Raw genomic sequence first — 19,335 nt, 5'->3', positions numbered from 1 at the left:
TTCGTTTTTTTTTGCATGGGTGCGTCTCAAGCCACCTCCCACCACCGATGAAGGCCTTCCGCATCAGCGGTGGGAGGTGGCAGGGCTACAGCGGTCTTTATCAGACCAGGAGACATCTAGAAAATCGGTTTCCTCATGGAAACGTCTGTAGCGTCCGAACTGTTTAGCCTACAAATGAATATGACCCCTCCGATGGAAAGATACGACTCCCACGAACACGATGGTGCACTGTAGGGAAGTGTCATTTCCATGTCAATGGTATACAGGTAATTAATTATATGGTAAAATATACACACTCTGGTCCATTCCACACGTGTGTGTTTCAGCTCGGCAGTTGAGGACCATGTGGCCAGTGGCCCCTGCTGGCCCCCTCAGGCCTCTTGTTAAGTCAGAGGTGATTCATGCCTCCCAACCCCTCTACCCAACGCAGGTTTGAAACTTAATAAGCAAAGTTTTATGTCCTTCTGACATCAATCAGTGTCAGTACGGCCCTCCTGTTCATAAACACTGTCTTCCTTTATAGACCAGCTCTGTCTGTGAACATCAGGCCACTGGGTCGTACACACTCTGACATCTGCACACACACACACACACACACACACACACACACACACACACACACACACACACACAAGTGGAGGCTGCTGAGGGTAGGACGGCTCATAATAATGGCTGGAACGGAGTAAATGGAATGGCATCAAACGCATGGAATCTGTTTGATGTATTTGATACCATTCCAGCTATCCCGCCCCAGTCGTTACCACGAGCCTGTCCTCCCCAATTAAGGTGCCACCAACCTCCTGTGACACAGACACAAACACTCAAGCATCCTCTCCAGCTGTCAGTACAGTGAGTACAGAGCCGCCTCTATACCCTGGTATCATAACGAACTTCAAAATCTTTACTGCAATTATTTCATTTCAATATCAAATTTGCTCTTCCTTCACTTAATTAGCTAGCGGGTTAGGTTAAACTGAGAGAGAAAAGAATGTGTTTGTGTGTGTGCCTACTTGAGTGTGTGTGCTGGGTATGGGAATAGCGTTTTAGTCAAGGTGACTCGTGCATGTCCTAAATTCATTACTGGAAGCATGAGTCCGTGATCTTAGTGGTGGAACAGCCTGTACCTGGGGCTAATCCAATGATATCCTCTACCCCCTCCTCTCTCTCTGTTTCTCAGACCAGGTTTGTATATTGTCGTAAGAGAGTCTGTGTTTGTCTAGAGGAGGCTAAAGACCGGAGGAGAGGCGATGGAAACCAAGCTCTTCCTCTGCTCTCCTTGGTCAGACAGACAGGGTCTGAGAGACAAATCTGGGAATGGAGGGAAGAAGAGATGAGGGCAGAGAATGCAAGGAGGTGACGAGTAGGTGGGATACTGTGGGATGTCGAGGCATAAGTGAGGCTTGAGGGGGAGTTGGAGAAGGTTAAGGCTGTTTATATGACCATAAAGTATCTGGAAGTATTTTAATTGCACTTTAATACAGTTGTATTTCATTTGAGAGTTGGGAGGGGGGAAGGAAGGTTGTGGGAGAAGGGGGAGGGAGGAGGGGTAGAGAGAGAGGGGGATGCTAGACTCCCCAGGCTGTCAGGTTGTCACCCACACGCCAGTCCCACATTGCTGTGTTGAGTCTGAGGGAGGAGGGAGGAGGAGCAGGAGGACGGGTGTGTGTGTGTCTGGTGGGTGCGAAGGGTATATGCCAAGGCAAATGTCCCCACACACACACACATCTCGCACACCGACACACACACACTCACACCCTGTGACAGCGTGTTAGGTCTGTCACCCAGTCAAGAGCCAAATAGAACAACAACAAGGACCACCGTGTGGTTGCTATGGCAATGCTGAGGACTGAGACGGTGTGTGGGATAACAGCTATTTACCAGCTTGTGTTTAATGCCACATGAGCTTGGTTAATCATCCTAATAATCATTTAAGTGGCCTTAAATCCTTTTACTGTGATGTTACCTTTCGCTCTTATTCAATCCTTCAGCCTTCATGCAAAGTTCACTTTTTAAAACTTTTTTTTTACTAAATCTACAAAATGTATGTAAATGATATGTTATAGAGGTGTCCAGGCACTTTTTTTTTTTGCAATTTCACTTGGTTTTTGTCTGGACACCTCTATAACATATCATTTACATTTCCCCCCCAAAAAAGAGAGAGATTTGGTTAAAAGTGAAGTCCTTTAAATCAGCTCATTGAAGAGATTGATCTACATACTGAGAAAGGAGAGAGGGATTTCCTAAACCCTTCTATTCACTCCAGCACGTGGAGAACATGGTTTATTTAAGTGGCTATTTCCTTACAGGACAATATAGTGGTTCACATCACTTCAACTATCAAGTCATTCTTTCACTCAATTCCATGAAATGGACCTTTTCAAATGTTTGCCGTTACAATGCCTTAACAAAACTGATGAAAGGGAAAGGACAGAGAAGGGAAAGGGGAAATGGGGAGATACCTAGTCAGTTGTACAACAAGATTACATTTATTGTTCTACTGAAAATCCACAGGTTTGACCAATGTTGGTTATAGTAGAAGAATCGGACGCAGACACACACACACACAGACTAACACATACACACCCCCCGGAGAGAGAGGAATGTGTGTGTTTTCTGCAGTTTTCTGTATGTATGTGTGTTTGGTTTTTACTATCCTTGTGGGGACCAGACGTCCTCTTGAAGGATAGTAAAACATGGAAAATTCGGACAAGTGGGGACATTTGGCCGGTCCCCACAAGGAAGAAGGCGGATTTAGGCTTAGGGGTTAGGTTTAGTGTTAGCGTTACAATTAGAGTTAGGGGTTAGGTGTAGGGTTAGGAGTTAGGGTTCATGTTAGGGTTGGGTTAAGAGTTAAGGTTAGGTTTAGTGTTAGCGTTACAATTAGAGTTAAGGGTTAGGAGTTAGGGTTCATGTTAGGGTTGGGTTAAGAGTTAAGGTTAGGTTTAGTGTTAGCGTTACAATTAGAGTTAGGGGTTAGGTGTAGGGTTAGGAGTTAGGGTTCATGTTAGGGTTGGGTTAAGAGTTAAGGTTAGGTTTAGCGTTAGGGAAAATAGGATTTTGAATAGGAATCAATTGTTGGTCCCCAGAGGGATAGTAAAACAAGCATGTGTGCGTTGCTGTGTGTTCTGCAGTCTTCGGTATGTGTGTGGTTATCCAGCACACACACAGCGCACACACAACTGTAGGGTCCGCGGCCCCCTCCTGCCCCTCTAGGGGCCAGACTCAGGGCTCAACACAATATACTTTCATCAATGTGGCACTCAAAGTCCCATTCCGTGCATTGCTATATACATTAAAGCCTGTCCGTGGCATCCCTCATACAGAGAGCTGTGGGAACAGAGAGCTGTCAGAGAGAGAGAGAGATATCAGAGAGAGGGAGAGATCAGGAGGAGGAGAAGGAGAGGTCTACTACAGAGGTTCCTATTCACATCTTTATCCACACAACCTCTTTGTTTTCTCTCGTACCTTGATGCTGTTTCATCCGTATTGTCACCCACTACAAACTTTACAAATTCATTGTAAGGTTAAAACACGATGATGAGTCATTTTAAATATTCCCTGGTGTTTAGTTATGTTTTCTTCTAAGGAGGGAGGGAGATGAAAGTTAGAGAGAGAGAGAACCACCTAAAAAAGAAGCGATTCCCAAACCTTCCATAACAAAGCCATCACCTACAGAGAGATTATCCTATATACGTAAGAGTCCTTCCTCTAAGCAAGCTGGAGCTGGGGCTCTGTTCAAAAACAGAGCCCACAGAGCCCCAGGACAGCATCAGCAATACAATTAGACCAACCAAATCATGAGAAATATACTTTACCTTTTGATACTTAAGTATTTTTAAAACCACATACTTTTAGACTTTTACTCAAGTAGTATTTTACTGGGTGTCTTTCACTTTTACTTGAGTCATTTTCTATTAAGATATCTTTACTTTTACTCAATTATGACAATTGAGTACTTTTTAAACCACTGAGATAATGTCTAGATGCTTTTTATTGTGGAGATCAAGTTTATAAATTGCCTTGCTGGGCTGATGAGACAGCAGTCAGATGGAACAGAGTAAATAGGCATTTTAACGTCATAGATTTAGCCGGTGGTAACTTGTGGAATAGACACCGGCTGGAATGCAGTTTTAACCAATCAACATTCAGGATTAGACCCCCCCCCCCCCCCCCCCCCCCCCCCCAGGTCCTGTGTACTATCCTATGTATCACACTGCAGAATGTGGGGTTGTCCTGTTGATGTTGGCCTACCAGTAAGACCAGGCTGTGTCTGGCAGGGCAGCTTCTGGAGAGGAGAGGTACGTTTCCAAAGTTTTATATGACTTTTGTGCTCCTGAAACTCCTCTGGCAACACACAGACTTGGTGAAAGGCAAATAATTTGTTACCACAGCGGCAACCACAAAATATCTTGTAAAGGATTCCTACCCGGCAGATTCCTACCCAGTACACACACACACTTTCCCTCACACGCGCACAAACACGCGCGCACACACACGTACACACACACACACACACACATGTCAGAGTCCTTTCTGAGTAGTGTTATTTAGAGAGGGAAAATGTAGCTTCTGGGTTAGTTGAACCATAGTGTTGTGGGAGAGTTGAAACATTGTTTGAGGAGGGTCCAGATAACTAAACCCAAGGTTTGTAGTAAAATCCTTACATTTAAAAATAACAATTCATCTTTTCAATAGGCCATTCCATTAGTGGATGCGTTTATTGCTTAACCCTTTGATAGAAATCAAAGGATTACACATTATAGCAGTTCTCTGCTGATTTGGCTCTGCGGTGTACTGAGTAAAGGTTACAGAATAAAACACCACTCCTCGTACTATTCTCTATGCCTGCATGCATCTGCTACACTGTCATTCTTTATGGTACTTTCATATACTTGTTTTTATTTTTATAGACTGCATTATGTTGTTTATATAGTCTGGATCTAAAGCTGGCTGTCCACTCACATAAATAATGCCAATGTCGTCATTGTGATGAATGTACTATAAAGTTCTCTCACTGTTGGCCTGTCTCCCTCCCTCTCGCTGTCTCTTTCTCTCTTTCTCTTTCCACCTCGTTTCCAAGAGAAGACTGTGATCCTGTCACCCGTTTAATGTTTTTTGTGATAAAAGTTTTTTTTTTAAATGGTTTTATGTATAAAGCAAGAGCTAATACATACTGACGTCTCTTTCTCCCCACTCTGTCCTCCCTCTCTCTTTCTCGTTTATCCTCCCATTAAATGTCCATATCTAATTCCCTCTCTCCCCCTGCTGTCCTGCCCCCCCACTCCCCCTCCATCCCAGACCTGTTTCTTCGTCTGGAGGCTCCGATGAACAACATCACCACGTCTCTGGGCCAGACGGCGGAGCTGCTGTGCCGTGTGTCCGGTAACCCCCTTCCCACGGTGCGCTGGCTGAAGAATGACGCTCCCGTGGTCCAAGAGCCTCGCCGGATCTCCTACCGGCCCACGACCTACGGATCGCGCCTCCGCATCCGTAACTTGGACACCACAGACACAGGCTACTTCCAGTGTGTGGCCACCAACAGCTACGGCACCGTCTCCACCACCGGTGTACTCTTCGTCAAGTTTGGTAAGATGACGCTATGAGGTAGTGGTTACAAAGTGGCTATGAGTATGAATAGTTCTGACTTTCTTACGAAGTGGCTTTATGTCTCCTGTCAAGTGCATGAACCTCGCGATGAAATCAGGACGCAAACTTTGCATGACTCGTCGACAACAGCTCAATCAATTCAAGACTTCTTGCCGACATTTCTGCCTGGTTGATTTAATCAACGCTGGTGTAGTTACGTGTTGTCGTGAGGTCAGAGTTCGCTCTCTGCTTTGATCGAGTGAGCTTAGTGTAGATCTCTTCTTTTAAAACTGCCAGTACTTGGCCTGAGTTCTGGCAGCCTGTATGGACAAGAGGTCTGGCTCTGGCAGCCTCCGACGGTCTGGGAGCAATTGTTCCCCCTGTTGTTAAAATTGTAAATCCTCCTGTTTTCTCTTCCAGATCCACTCCTAACCCCTCTGCCAGGAAGACCCTCTGCGTAAGTAGTCAATTTTCAACTCCGTACTTCATAAGTAGCTCCACTAACCCAACACAACACTGGCTCCTGTTGCAGAAGAGCGAGAGGGTGAAGAAAGATAAGTACTACTGAAGAAATCGAAGGGGGTGGTCATCCTTAAAGTGAAAGAATGAAGGGGAAAGGTTGTGTAAGAAAGTAATTAGTTGACAGTGCAAACAGTCGCGAAAGGGAAACCCACTGGGCACAGGCATCAGTTTAACAGCTAGTTTTGATTTGCATTTGGTTGAGTTGGTGAAATCAGCAGAACATTTCACCATGTCATTGGATTTAGGTTCAAATTTGGGTAAGAAAAAAAAAAAAAGCCTAAATTCCCTTACGTTGACTCAACCATTTTTTGCCAGGTGGGAAGTGTTTCCATTGTGTCTGGCCAAAGCTTTCACGTCAGATAGTGTATCATACATTATGGACTTGATTTCTGACTGTATTGTCCTGTTAATTGTAATGACTCATTAAGTATGATTATTTTCCCAGTTAATATCTACCTGCATCATCACTGATTGGATATGTTTGCTTTGGCAATGTACAGTAGGTGGTAACACTTTCCGTGCCAATAAAGCCTTTTGAATTGTACTGATGGTATTTATCTGTTTGACTTATGCTCCCAATCAAGATCGTTTGACAGAGCAGAGATTTTCATCACCTGGCCTTTTTGTACTGCAAGGTTAATCGAGCACCTGTGTGCTGTATGCTGCTTGCCTCAGCTAGAGTGTGTAAGCGTGTTATCATCTCTGCTAGTGTCTGTTCAGTTTATATCACCCATCCCCAGCTGGTGTTTCGTAGCACCAATCAGGACATGGACAAATGTACAGTTGGTGATCCTAAATCTAGCGTCTTACCTGGGGCTGGGTGTGCTTCTCCCCCCTATTGGTCAATCATCATCTCCCTCTTCCTCCTCTCCTTCCTACTCCTCATCGTCCCCTCCCTTGTTGTAGTTTTGTTCTGGTTCACGAGGATGTGTTAGGACCCTCTGAACTCTTTGTCTCCTTGGCTTATTTCAACATTTTCTCCTGTGGACCGTCCTGTGATGTGGATATGGGGTGAGAGGCGGTTTATATAATATTTACTCAATGGTTTATTATCTGGCAAACGTATTCAGAGGTTCAATCTCGTTTATTTTGTCAAGTAATCGAATTGTCAATGTTTGGTTTAGAGCGCTCGCAAGTCGTATTGGAGAAATGTGCATGTTGTTTTCCAAAGAGCTTAAATCTCTCCGGATCAAAGGAAGGACATAAAGACGGACATTTTTAGTGAATGACGTTCAGCGTCAAGGCACCGAGCCATAGTCCATGGAAAAGGCTGGGAATATTGTAACATCAAACAGGCTGGCATGATGGAGGAATCAGACACTTAGTTAATTCACACACCCACACCCACAGAGAGAGAGACACACACACACACACACATGCACGCACGCACGCACGCAAACACACACACACACACACACGCAGGAACACACGCACGCACGCACACACACATACACACACACACACATACACGTGATCTCACACATCTGTTTCTCCCTTACAATTTGTTTTATTTACATGTTTTCGAAATATCCTGCAGAGCTTTCTTCCCATATCCTAGTACTGTCGTGTTTAAATATTATAACCTTGGCTAGGCTAGTTTTTTACTCTCAGTGGATATTTGACCTACAGTACTTCAGTGGTGGGTCAAAATCAGGACGCGACATAACTGCTGTCTCTCCCTAGGCGACCTTTCGGGAGTCTTGTAATGCAAAGTGTATTTTCTCCCTCAAAAAAAACAACCTCTCAGTCAGAGACCCTGTCAGGTCGGCTCTGTTCATATTCATTCAAGTCCACAGGACCTGCATCTGTGCTTATGGACGGGTTAGCTGACAATGTCACGTGTGTTGTCAGGATTCTGGACGGTCAGATACCTAGCAACAGTGACAAGACGCTGCCACGTGGGGAAGCGTTGGTGGCTCGTTTCAGCTCGTTGTATCTTGATATTGATACCATGTCTTGTTTTGAGTTGTTTTGACTCTTGTCACGCCTATGCTAATGTGGCTAAAATTAGCTGGCTAGCTAACCAACAACTGTAACAATGTATCTGAGAGAAAGCACGTGCTCATTGTGCACATTTTCAATAAAGATTTGGAGAGGAAATGCAGTTAACATATTGTCGACAATCCTTTGATTCGAAGCCAGCGGTTGCGCACAAATCGGTTTTGCTGCTAAACATCCCCTCGACTATAGGCCACAATCAGACAGCAGGCTGGCCAGTGGCACAGCTCAGAGCAGAGCAGAGGAGAGCAACGTATAGCGGGACTCATTTGGTTTAAACACAGTCATTAGGCTCTTTCACTGGGGCCCGAAGGGCCGGAGATGGGCCCTGTTGGTCGTCATTACTGTCATCGTCAGCTGATTAGCTGTCAGGGGGAAGCAGGGCAGATGGGGTCAGCTAATTGTGACATGTGACAGGCCTCCGCGGTTGTTTTGATATTTTCCATTGATGTGTCAAAACGTCAGCCCGCAGTCCATGTTGTGTGGAGGTGGATACGGGTAGAGAAGCACCTGGTTTAGCTGGTGTCACAGTGACTAAGGCTTCTGGTTGGTGTGTTTCGTGGTCAGGGAAAGGATGTACGGTTTTCCCGTAGGGTTTGCGGGTTTGGTTTTCTCCCTCTGGTTTCTCCGTATGTGTACTCTGGTCTGACGGGGTTTAGATGATGGACACTAATGTATGTAATGTATGTGTTCCTTGGCCTGGACTTGTCAACAGGCCAGACACAGACAGACCCAGAGGCCACAGCCCTTCAGCCCACAGTCCAGAGGCTAGCCGTCCCTGTGTACACTGTGCCTTTGACCAGACCAGACCTGACCGGACATCAGCTCAGCTGGACATAGAATGGTGGGAAGGGGGGGGGGGCAGCTAGAAGTGGTAGGGGTGAGAGCGATCTAAAGAATGAGATGGAGATGCAGACAGACGGAGAGAAAGTCAGGAAAGAGAAACAGTGGGGAAAGGAGTGAAGGTGAGATGGACAGGGTATGTTTGAAATCTGTTAATTCGTTGGGCAAACATCCTAACATGGAACACTGGGGGTGTCACATGGCTTAGGGTAGCAGGATTGGCCAATTAGCCATACATAAACCATGTAGCAGGAACTGCTTCCTCCTTCCTGTCGGGCGTCTATGTGTGTGTGTGTGTTCACCCCTCATCTGCTTTCAGTGAGGCCTGCCTGCATGTACCATGTAACGTGACATTAGAGCTGTTCATTTGCAGCTTTTAATAACCGCTCAATGTTTTCTCTTCTTCATCTTTTACATGAGTTCCTTTACAGGGACCACCTGGAATCTGGGGTAACACGAACCTGGAGATGAGGTATAGCCCCTTGCCTGAGGTGGGGGGGTTTAGAGGGGATGAAGGGTGACAATGACGCCTGTTGTTGCGGTGGCTGGTTGTCAGTCATGTTGGCGGCCGCAGGCGCCTGGCCTTACACTTCTCTCCTCGTCTGCCCCCCTCCCTTGTTTCTTCCCTCGCTCCAGAGCTGTTTTCACAGGCCAGAACAAACACACGAGGGGGGAAAATGGCTCCATGTCCAAAACTAGCCCCTTCTGAGCAGCCTCCTTATACCAACCATCCCCCTTCATGAAAAGAGAGAGAGAGAAAAGGGGAGAGTGAGAGGGGGGAAGCGAGAGAGTGAAAGAGAGTGAATGAGAGAGAGGAGGAGAGAGAGAAGGAGAGAGAGAGAGACAGAGAGAGAGAAGGAGAGGGAGGGAGGGAGGGAGGGAGGGAGGGAGGGAGGGAGGGAGGGAGGGAGGGAGGGAGGGAGGGAGGGAGGGAGGGAGGGAGGGAGGGAGGGAGGGAGGGAGGGAGGGAGGGAGGGGTAAAAAGAAAAACAGTGTTACTGGTGGATGGAAGATGTGGCCTTGGGTCGCAGTACTCACATCAGATTAGAACAGAGAGATCCTAGATTTAACTCCAAGCAGACCGAGATTGTAGACGTAATACTTTACAGAAGGTTGTCTGGTCTCCACAAGTAAGGCTGGAAGAGTGGAGACTAGAGCCCAAAGACCAGCAGCAGAGAGAAAGGGGGGAGACATGAGGAGAGAACAAGAGAAAGAGGATGTGCACTCTTTTTTTTAGGACATGCTGTACACACTGTACAACCACAATGGCCTCAGAGAACGAGCCCCATTCATGTGAAATTGTCCCAAATGAATCATGTGAGAAACTGTAGCCATAGTTTTTCCCTTATCAACAAAGCATCAGTTGAATGTAAACCGACAAGATTTCTGGTCTGAGATTGTCTTCTCAAGAGACAGGGTGATATAGCCTTGAGTTGGCTGATGCTCGAAACGTGTCCCCTGTACAGACCAAAGCCCTGCATCTCAGCCTGTGTTTAGAATAGAGCATTTTCTGCTGTTTGAAAATATTAATTTCACTGCGGTCTCGCTGTCAGACCTGTTTAACTTTCCCAAGGCTTTCTCCCTCCTGACTAGAGCAGGACTTTTCTCTCAACGCTGCAAAAAAACAATTACAAAAATACCTGTGCCTCCCCCCCTCTCCCCTCCTATCCCTTCCCCCACCCGGCAGGATAGGAGATAGGGGTTGTAACGTAGTCCAGATCCCCCTCTCTCCTCTCTCTGTCTCTCTCTCACTCCCCATGTCTCTCTTGTCATCTCCTTGTTGATATCGGTCTCTTATTCTACCTCCCCATCACTCCCCCATCTCTACTTTGTCAATCTTCCTCCTCTCTCTCTCTCTCTCTCTCTCGCTCTCTCTCTCGCTCTCTTTTTCTCTCTCTCTCTCGCTCTCTTTTTCTCTCTCTCTCTCTCTCTCTTTTTTTCTCTCTTTCTCTCTCTCTCTCTCTCTCTCTCTTGTTCTTCCTCCTCTCTCTCTTTCTCTCTCTCTCTATCCCATCTCTCTTTCCATCACTTCCTCTTTCCATCTCTCTCTCTCTCGCGCTCTCAATTTAATTCAAAGAGCTTTATTGGAATGGGAAACATATGTTTAAATCAAATCAAATCCAATTTTATTAGTCACATGCGCCGAATACACCAGGTGTAGACCTTAGAGTGAAATGCTTACTTACGAGCAGCTAACCAACAGTGCAGTTAAAAAAAATACAGATAAGAATCAGAGAAAAGTAACAAGTAATTAAAGAGCAGCAGTAAAAAAAATAACAACAATATATACAGGGGGGTGCCAGTACAGTGTGCAGGGGCACCGGTTAGTTGAGGTAGTATGTACATGTAGGTAGAGGTAATTAAATTGACTATGCATAGATGACAACAGAGAGTGGCAGTGGTGTGGAGAGCGGGGGGGATGCAAATAGTCTGGGTAGCCATTTGACTAGATGTTCAGGAGTCTTATGGCTTGGGGGTAGAAGCTGTTTAGAAGCCTCTTGGACCTAGACTTGGTGCTCCGGTACCGCTTGCCGTGTGGTAGCAGAGAGAACAGTCTATGACTAGGGTAGCTGGAGTCTTTGACAATTTTTAGGGCCTTCCTCAGACATCGGCTGGTATAGAGGTCCTGGATGGCAGGAAGCTTGGCCCCAGTGATGTACTGGGCCATTCGCACTACCCTCTGTAGTGTCTTTCAGTCAGAGGCCGAGCAGTTGCCATACCAGGCAGTGATGCAACCAGTCAGGATTCTCTCGATGGTGCAGCTGTAGAACCTTTTGAGGATCTGAGGACCCATGCCAAATCTTTTCAGTCACCTGAGGGGGAAAAGGATTTGTCGTGCCCGCTTCACGACTGTCATGGTGTGCTTGGACCATGTTAGTTTGTTGGTGATGTGGACACCAAGGAACTTGAAGCTCTCAACCTTCTCCACTACAGCCCCGTCGATGAGAATTGGGGTGTGCCCCTTTGTCTTGATCACGTTGAGGGAGATGTTGTTGTCCTGGCACCACACGGCCAGGTCTCTGACCTCCTCCCTATAGGCTGCTTCGTTGTTGTCGTTGATCAGGCCTACCACTGTTTTGTCATCTGCAAATTTAACGATGGTGTTGGAGTCGTGCCTGGCCGTGCAGTCATGGGTGAACAGGGAGTAAAGGAGGGGGCTGAGCACGCACATCTTAGGGGCTCCTGTGTTGAGGATCAGTGTGGCGGATGTGTTGTTACTCATACCACCTGGGGGCAACCCGTCAGAAAGTCCAGGATCCAGTTGTAAAGAGAGGTGTTTAGTCCCAGGGTCCTTATTTTAGTGATGAACCTTGAGGGCACTAAGGTGTTGAATGCTGATCTGTAGTCAATGAATAGCATTCTCACATAGGTGTTCCTTTTGTCCAGGTGGGAAAGGGCAGTGTGGAGTGCAATAGAGACTGCATCATCTGTGGATCTGTTGGGCCGGTATGCAAATTGGAGTGGGTCTAGTGTTTCTGGGATAATGGCGTTGATGTGAGCCATGACCAGCCTTTCAAAGCATTTCATGGCTACAGACGTGAGTGCTAGATGCCGGTAGTCATTTAGGCAGGTTACCTTAGTGTTCTTGGGCACAGGGACTATGGTGGTCTGCTTGAAACAGGTTGGTATTACAGACTCGGACAGGGAGAGGTTGAAAATGTCAGTGAAGACACTTGCCAGTTGGTCAGCGCATGCTCGCAGTACACGTCCTGGTAATCCGTCTGGCCCTGCGGCCTTGTGAATATTGACCTGTCTAAAGATCTTACTCACATCGGCTGCGGAGAGCGTGATCACACAGTCTTCCGGTACAGCTGGTGCTGTCATGCATGTTTCAGTGTTATTTGCCTCGAAGCGAGCTTAGAAGTAGTTTAACTCGTCCGATAGGCTCGTGTCACTGGGCAGCTCTCGGGTGTGCTTCCCTTTGTAGTCTGTAATGGTTTGCAGGCCCTGCCACATCCGACGAGCGTCAGGGCCGGTGTAGTACGACTCGATCTAAGTCCTGTATTGACGCTTTGCCTGTTTGATGGTTCGTCGGAGGGCATAGCAGGATTTCTAATAAGCTTCCGGGTTAGAGTCCCGCTCCTTGAAAGTGGCAGCTCTACCCTTTAGCTCAGTGCGAATGCTGCCTGGAATCCATGGCTTCTGGTTTACATTGCCAAAGCAAGTGAAATAAATAATAAACAAACAATATAAAATGAACAGTAAATAATGCACTCACAAAAGTTCCAAAGGAATAGAGACGTTTCAAATGACATATTATGGCTATAGCAGTGTTGTAACAATGTGCAAGTAGTTAAAGTACAAAAGGGAAAATAAATACACATAAATATGGATTTTTTTACAATGGTATTTGTTTTTCACTGGTTGCCCTTTTCTTGTGACAACGGGTCACTCATCTTGCGTCTGTGATGGCACACTGTGATATTTCACCCAATAGATTTGGGAGTTGATCAAAATTGGATGTGATTCAAATTCTTTATGGGTCTGTGTAATCTGAGGGAAATATGTCTCTCTAATATGGTCATACATTTGGCAGGAGGTTAGGAAGTACAGCTCAGTTTCCACCTCATTTTGTGGGCAGTGTGCACATAGGGTACAGACTTTCAGGCTATGCTCACTGAGTCTGTACATAGTCAAAGCTTTCCTTCCTTTTGGGTCAGTCACGGTGGGCAGGTATTCTGTCACTGTGTACTCTCAGTGTTTTGTTACTTCTCTCCAATGGGTCAAGTAATTATCTTTTTGTTTCCTCATGATCTCCCTCTCTCTCTCTCTCTCTCTCTCTCTCTCTCTCTCTCTCTCTTTCCATCACTCTCTCTGTCTCTTTCCATATCTATCTCTCTCTCTCTGTCTCTCTGTCTCTGTCTCTGTCTGTCTCTCTCTCTCTGTCTCTCTCTCTCTGTCTCTCTCTCTCTGTCTCTGTCTCTCGCTCAATTCAATTCAATTAAATTGAATTTGCTTTATTGGCATGACTTAACACTGTACTTATTGCCAAATCTTACTTTGGAGATTTACAATATTAACACAATTATAATAATCAATATTATTAACGGGACAACAGTAACAACAATAATCAAGGGTCAAAATAACCATACAATGAACAATAACAATAACAATTGCATAGAGGACATGTGCAGGTTGGTTGGTCTCTCTCTCAATTCAATTCAATTAAAGGGGCTTTATTGGCATGGGAAACATGTGTTAACATTGCCAAAGCAAGTGAGGTAGATAATATGCAAAAGTGAAATAAACAATAAAAATTAACAGTAAACATTACACATACAGAAGTTTCAAAACAGTAAAGACATTACAAATGTCATATTATATATATATATATACAGTGTTTTAACAATGTACAAATGGTTAAAGGACACAAGATAAAATAAATAAGCATAAATATGGGTTGTATTTACAATACAATACATTGTATTTTCTCTCTCTCTCTCTCTCTCTCTCTCTCCCCCCCCCCCCCCCCTTTGGAAGTGGGAGGTAATGCTATTTCAGCAGGATTTAGTGAAAAGTTTTCTCTCCACTCAAACTCAGTAGGTTTATAGGCCGTCAACCCGACAGAGAGAATGTGTTTAACCTGGCTCTGTTGATGTAAAACAAATGATATTTATATGCTACGTACGTTTTCAAGTTAGTTAGTCAGTCAAGTGTTAAAGTGATACCGGTTACAGTTTGGGTGTTCATTACAGCTATTCACACCTCAGTGCCAGTGTCAACAACGCTGTGTGTTACAGGTGGTGCCCACCATAGTTGATTTATATTGTTTTATATTACCTCCATCGGCTGAGCGCTTTGAGAAAAGGCCCCTGTGTGCCTAAAAAGCCTGGTTACTGTAACTGTACGTTTTTGGAGTTCTAACAGCGTTTTATTCATGCCCTAAGGTGTGTGTGTGTGTGTGTGTGTGTGTGCGCGTGCGGAATGTAGTCTCTCAGAGTGTAGAAAAAAAGACTTTTTCTCTTCTTTAACTTTTCACAGACTGAGGTTTTTCTGAAGGGTGACCCCCCCCCCCCCCCCCCCCCCCCCCCCCCCCCCCCCCCCCCCCCCCCCCCCACACACACACAAACACACACACCCACTCACCCACACACTTGCTCCCACATGTTCCGCTAACCCCTCGGAGGGGCTCAATTACCTCGCTGTTATGGATTGTTTCTAACTAAGTGTTGATTGATTGTGGATCAGGGCCCTAATATGGCCCGCCAGGGGACGGTCTCTATGGCCATAGCATTTTTTACATCTGCCCTATAATACCTACCACCGCACAGGGTGAATACTAACGCTGAACACTTCAGAGGATTACCACAATGCAAATGCGTAAATACTTCAGCTGAAAAGGCCACTTCTTCAGTCGGGTCAGGGGATATAATGGTAGGCAACCTCCCTGAATCGCCTCTATCATTCTCTATGGCCTCTATGGCCTCTATCATTCTCTATGGCCTCTACCATTCTCTATGGCCTCTATCATTCTCTAAGGCCTCTATGGCCTCTATCATTCTCTATGGCCTCTATGGCCTCTATCATTCTCTATGAGGCCTCTATCATTCTCTATGGCCTCTATCATTCTCTATGGCCTCTATCATTCTCTATGGCCTCTATCATTCTCTATGGCCTCTATCATTCTCTATGGCCTCTATCATTCTCTATATGGCCTCTATCATTCTCTATGGCCTCTATCATTCTCTATGAGGCCTCGTCATTCTCTATGAGGCAGATTAGCTGGGAAGGGAGGGAGGGGCCATGGCTAAGGCACTTCCTGTTTCCTGTTCCCAGCAGCCCTTGCAGGAGTCTGTCTGAGGTCTCCACTGGCAGATCTGGCTCAGGTCAGGCTGATAAAGTTTGTGTAAATCATGGCTGTTCCCAATGGAGTTTCAGTGGTTTGGACTTTGCCCCCACTCCTACACTCACAGACACACTCACAGACACACTCACCGGTCTTGCTTTTCTAGCAGTAAGGTTTCCCTGGCTGAGAGTTCACCAATAAAACCTCTGGGCATCCACCGTTCATGAATGACCCTTTTTCACAGACGCCACAAACTAATGTAGACGATACCTCTGTAAACCATGAACAAATAGCATTTATCGGGCCTCGACCCTCTCGTTCTGGTCTACTTTCCACCTTAGTGCTCTCTCTCTCTCTCTCTCTGAGCCTCTGAGCTTGTAACTTTACTCAAATTCTATCTCACATTTCACAATTTCAGCCACAATTTGGTCAACCTTTCCCTTTGTGCTGTTGTATGAAGCAGCTCCACTGGTTCTAGTAAACAGCCAGCCTGGACGTGTTCTAGAGTAGTGTAACAGAACTCTGTCGCAGTGAAAGGTCCCTACGCTCCTTCTAGAAGGTTCTATTATGGAGCCCTGTCGCCTAGCTGACGTCTAGTCTGTCCACACTAAAAGTTGTGGCATGGTGTATATTCCCTCAAAAGCCTTTGACCATGGATGTCCATGTCTTTGTAGCTCTAGTCACAGCAGCCGTTAGTGCATGAAGGATGTTATGGTATATTGTTGAAATAGGTCTTTCTGAACACAATAGGATTCTTTGCCATATAGCAGGGCAAAGGTAAGGCACTCTGACTGTAGTGTACAGAGCAAAAGGAGAGCAAAGGTGGTGCCCGGAGTCTACAGTGTAAATGGTGAATGCAGTGAACCCACAGGTGAGTGTGTGTATAGTGTGCACAGGGGCCCAGGCCAGAGCCATAGTTCTGATTCTAGTCCAGGCATCAGGCTTATCTGTGGGTGGGCTCCTGCTTCCTCCTGGGTCTAGGTCCATTAGACCACAAAACACAAAGAGCCTCCACCTGTAGCCCTGAGGGGAGGGATCGCATGACAGTCCTGAAAGAGAGAGAGAGAGACGGAGAAGGAGAGAGAGACAGAGGGTGGGGGGAGAGAGAGAGAGCCCGAGAGAGAGAGAGAGCCCGAGAGAGAGCCCGAGAGAGAGCCCAAGAGAGAGAGAGCGAGAGAGAGAGAGCGAGAGAGAGAGAGCGAGAGAGAGAGAGAGCGAGAGAGAGAGAGAGAGAGAGAGACGGAGAAGGAGAGAGAGAGAGGGAGAGAGAGAGAGCGAGAGAGAGAGAGAGAAAGAGAGAGAGGCTGTAGCCAAGGCACAAGAGACCACTGAGTTAATGCTAACAAATCAACTCAGATTATGTGCCATTTTACGTGTGTTGATGTCTGGTGCCTGCGTTATTATGCTTTACTATTCTCTGATATCATACTATTGGACCGTCATTCAGTCGTATCTATGGAAACAATAAGATATTCCAGTGGTTTGTTTCATCTTCCCACGATGTTCTGGTGAACAGAGATGTATTCAGTTGTTGATCAGTGTTGATTCAGATAGGATGTGTTCTGTAGACTAAGGCTAGCCAGAGAGCAGCCAAGATTCTTTAACTTATAAACCACAGGCCCCAAAGTGTCCTTCAGGCCTGCCCCAGCCTCCATCTATCTCTCTTCTCTCTCTCCATTTACCCCCCTTGAGTTTTTCCGTGTTCAAAGCCAGTCTACCATGGCCTCCGACATACTTTTTTTTTCTCCATATGAACAGCACAGTAGGGTACACACACATTTCCAGACCTAACTGTAAAGAGGAATGAATGCTCTGAGAGCTACTTTCTCTGCCCTGTGTCAGGGTGAATGGTGTCTTACTCTCATTTGTTTTAAGAGGAGGGGGGGGGGGGGGGCGTAAATTCCCTTTTAATAGGAGATCACGAACTGTATCCTCTCGACTCTCTTACAACCCTTTAGTAGACACACTATACTGTTGTGCTATTTTTAGGTTTCTGCGTTTTCTCTCATTTTAATGGTGACGGTTAATCATCTACCCTTCTGTCAAAACGTTGTCCCCGTAGACAAAGGAAAGCTTCAGGTCAAAGACCCTAGGACCCGAGACACATCTCACTGGGCACAGACGTCATTTCGACGTCTAGTTTTGATTCCCATTTGGTTGATGCGTCAACTAACGTTAATAACACTAAAGAAATGTCACCATGTCATTGAATTTAGGTGCAAAAAGTAGGGTGAAAAGAAATATGAAAGTCCCGTTTACGTTGATGACTTTTCTGCAAATCCAATCAGTTTTCCACGTTGCTTCAGCGTCATCACATCGATTTCCCGTTGTTGTTGTTGAAATGACGCGGGAACAACATTGATTCAACCATTTTTTTGCCCGGCGGGATAACTTTTCCCGGTCTACGGAAAGTCCTATACCTCAGAAATAGGCATTTCTCTTTCTCTGACGGATAGTTTGGCAGGAAAGGTGGATGATTTATGGGCCTACGGACGGCCCCCACTCCAATGCCAATGCAGTGCGACCTTGCTAATGGCTCTTGTTACGGAGGAAGTCCTCTACCCAAGGAAGTCACGCTTCATGTTTAACATGCGCCTTCGGTCGTTCCCTAAGTACTCTGCCTCGCCGCCATGTTGAGCCAAACCTGTACTCGTGTTCCGCTAAGTGCACATGTTTCGCATGATGTCATTGTCATCTGTGATCTACTACACGTTGGGGTGTAAATCATCAGTTTAAAGAAGAGGGGCATATATAACCGGTCACGCTTACAGTACCTGCCTTGCTTTCGGCTATTTCTTTCTTTCTTCCCCTTCTCTTCTTTTTTCCCCTGTTCCTGTTATTACTCCCAAACATCCATTTTGAATCAGTTTCTATGTGATGTTTTGGTTCCTAGCTAAAGGCCAGGAAGAGGGGAGGAATGAGAAGCAGGCGGTAGTTTGGCATGACAGACCCGAGCCCACGGTGAGCCCTAACTATAGTGTTAGTTTTTTATTTTTTTTATTTTAAGAGGCTAGCGCTGTAGTCTACCACACCTCCTGGAGGGCTTCTACAGACTGTTTTCCAGTCCTCCCTCCTTTTCCTCCACTCTCCTTTTCTTTCTGTCTTTCTTTCCCTCTTACACCTTCACTGGTTCTCTCTGCAAGGCTCTGTTTGTTTTTGAGGGGTCTGTACACATGACGGGTCAGTGGATACAAAAAAACCCAAGCCCCACTCTGTTTTCACAAAGTACCCCCCCTCCCCCTCTCTCTCTCTTGTCTCTCACAAACACACACCCTCTCCTTCTCTCTCTGCCTACCTCCCTCCCCAAGTTGTAATGGACTCCTAACCGCTTGACCTCTCAGCTCCCTGTCTTTAGTGAATCACAGAACTGAAAGTCTGTAAACACAACCAGCGTTTGTGTATGGAGCCCTATTGCCCCTTTGACTCTCTCTCAAAATACTCTCCTTTTTCACAAATCCCAGCTGACGAATTTCAGGTTGGAGGATTCCGTTGCAGATCTGCATCTTATCCCTTGCTGATTCCTCCAACTGGGAATCCAGGGAATTTTGAAGGACTTTCAGTACTTTCCGCAACTCTACCTCTGTCTGACTCTCTCCCCT

At 46.0% G+C, this 19,335-nt stretch overlaps 1 protein-coding gene across 1 annotated transcript in view; it reads left to right on the top strand.

Moving 5' to 3' along the window:
* LOC110521804 (inactive tyrosine-protein kinase transmembrane receptor ROR1) overlaps positions 1 to 19,335 on the top strand; it is a 196,080-nt gene that overhangs the window by 146,070 nt on the left and 30,675 nt on the right. Inside the window, exons 3-4 of the mRNA XM_021599678.2 lie at positions 5,299 to 5,586; positions 6,007 to 6,043. Coding sequence (XP_021455353.1) covers positions 5,299 to 5,586; positions 6,007 to 6,043 — 325 coding nt within the window. The remainder of the gene's footprint in view (positions 1 to 5,298; positions 5,587 to 6,006; positions 6,044 to 19,335) is intronic.

Source organism: Oncorhynchus mykiss, chromosome 30, assembly GCF_013265735.2.
Source record: "Oncorhynchus mykiss isolate Arlee chromosome 30, USDA_OmykA_1.1, whole genome shotgun sequence".
NCBI classification, from domain to species: domain Eukaryota; kingdom Metazoa; phylum Chordata; class Actinopteri; order Salmoniformes; family Salmonidae; genus Oncorhynchus; species Oncorhynchus mykiss.
The sequence above is the reverse complement of the archived record's forward strand: the minus strand, read 5'-3'. Positions and strand labels throughout refer to the sequence as shown.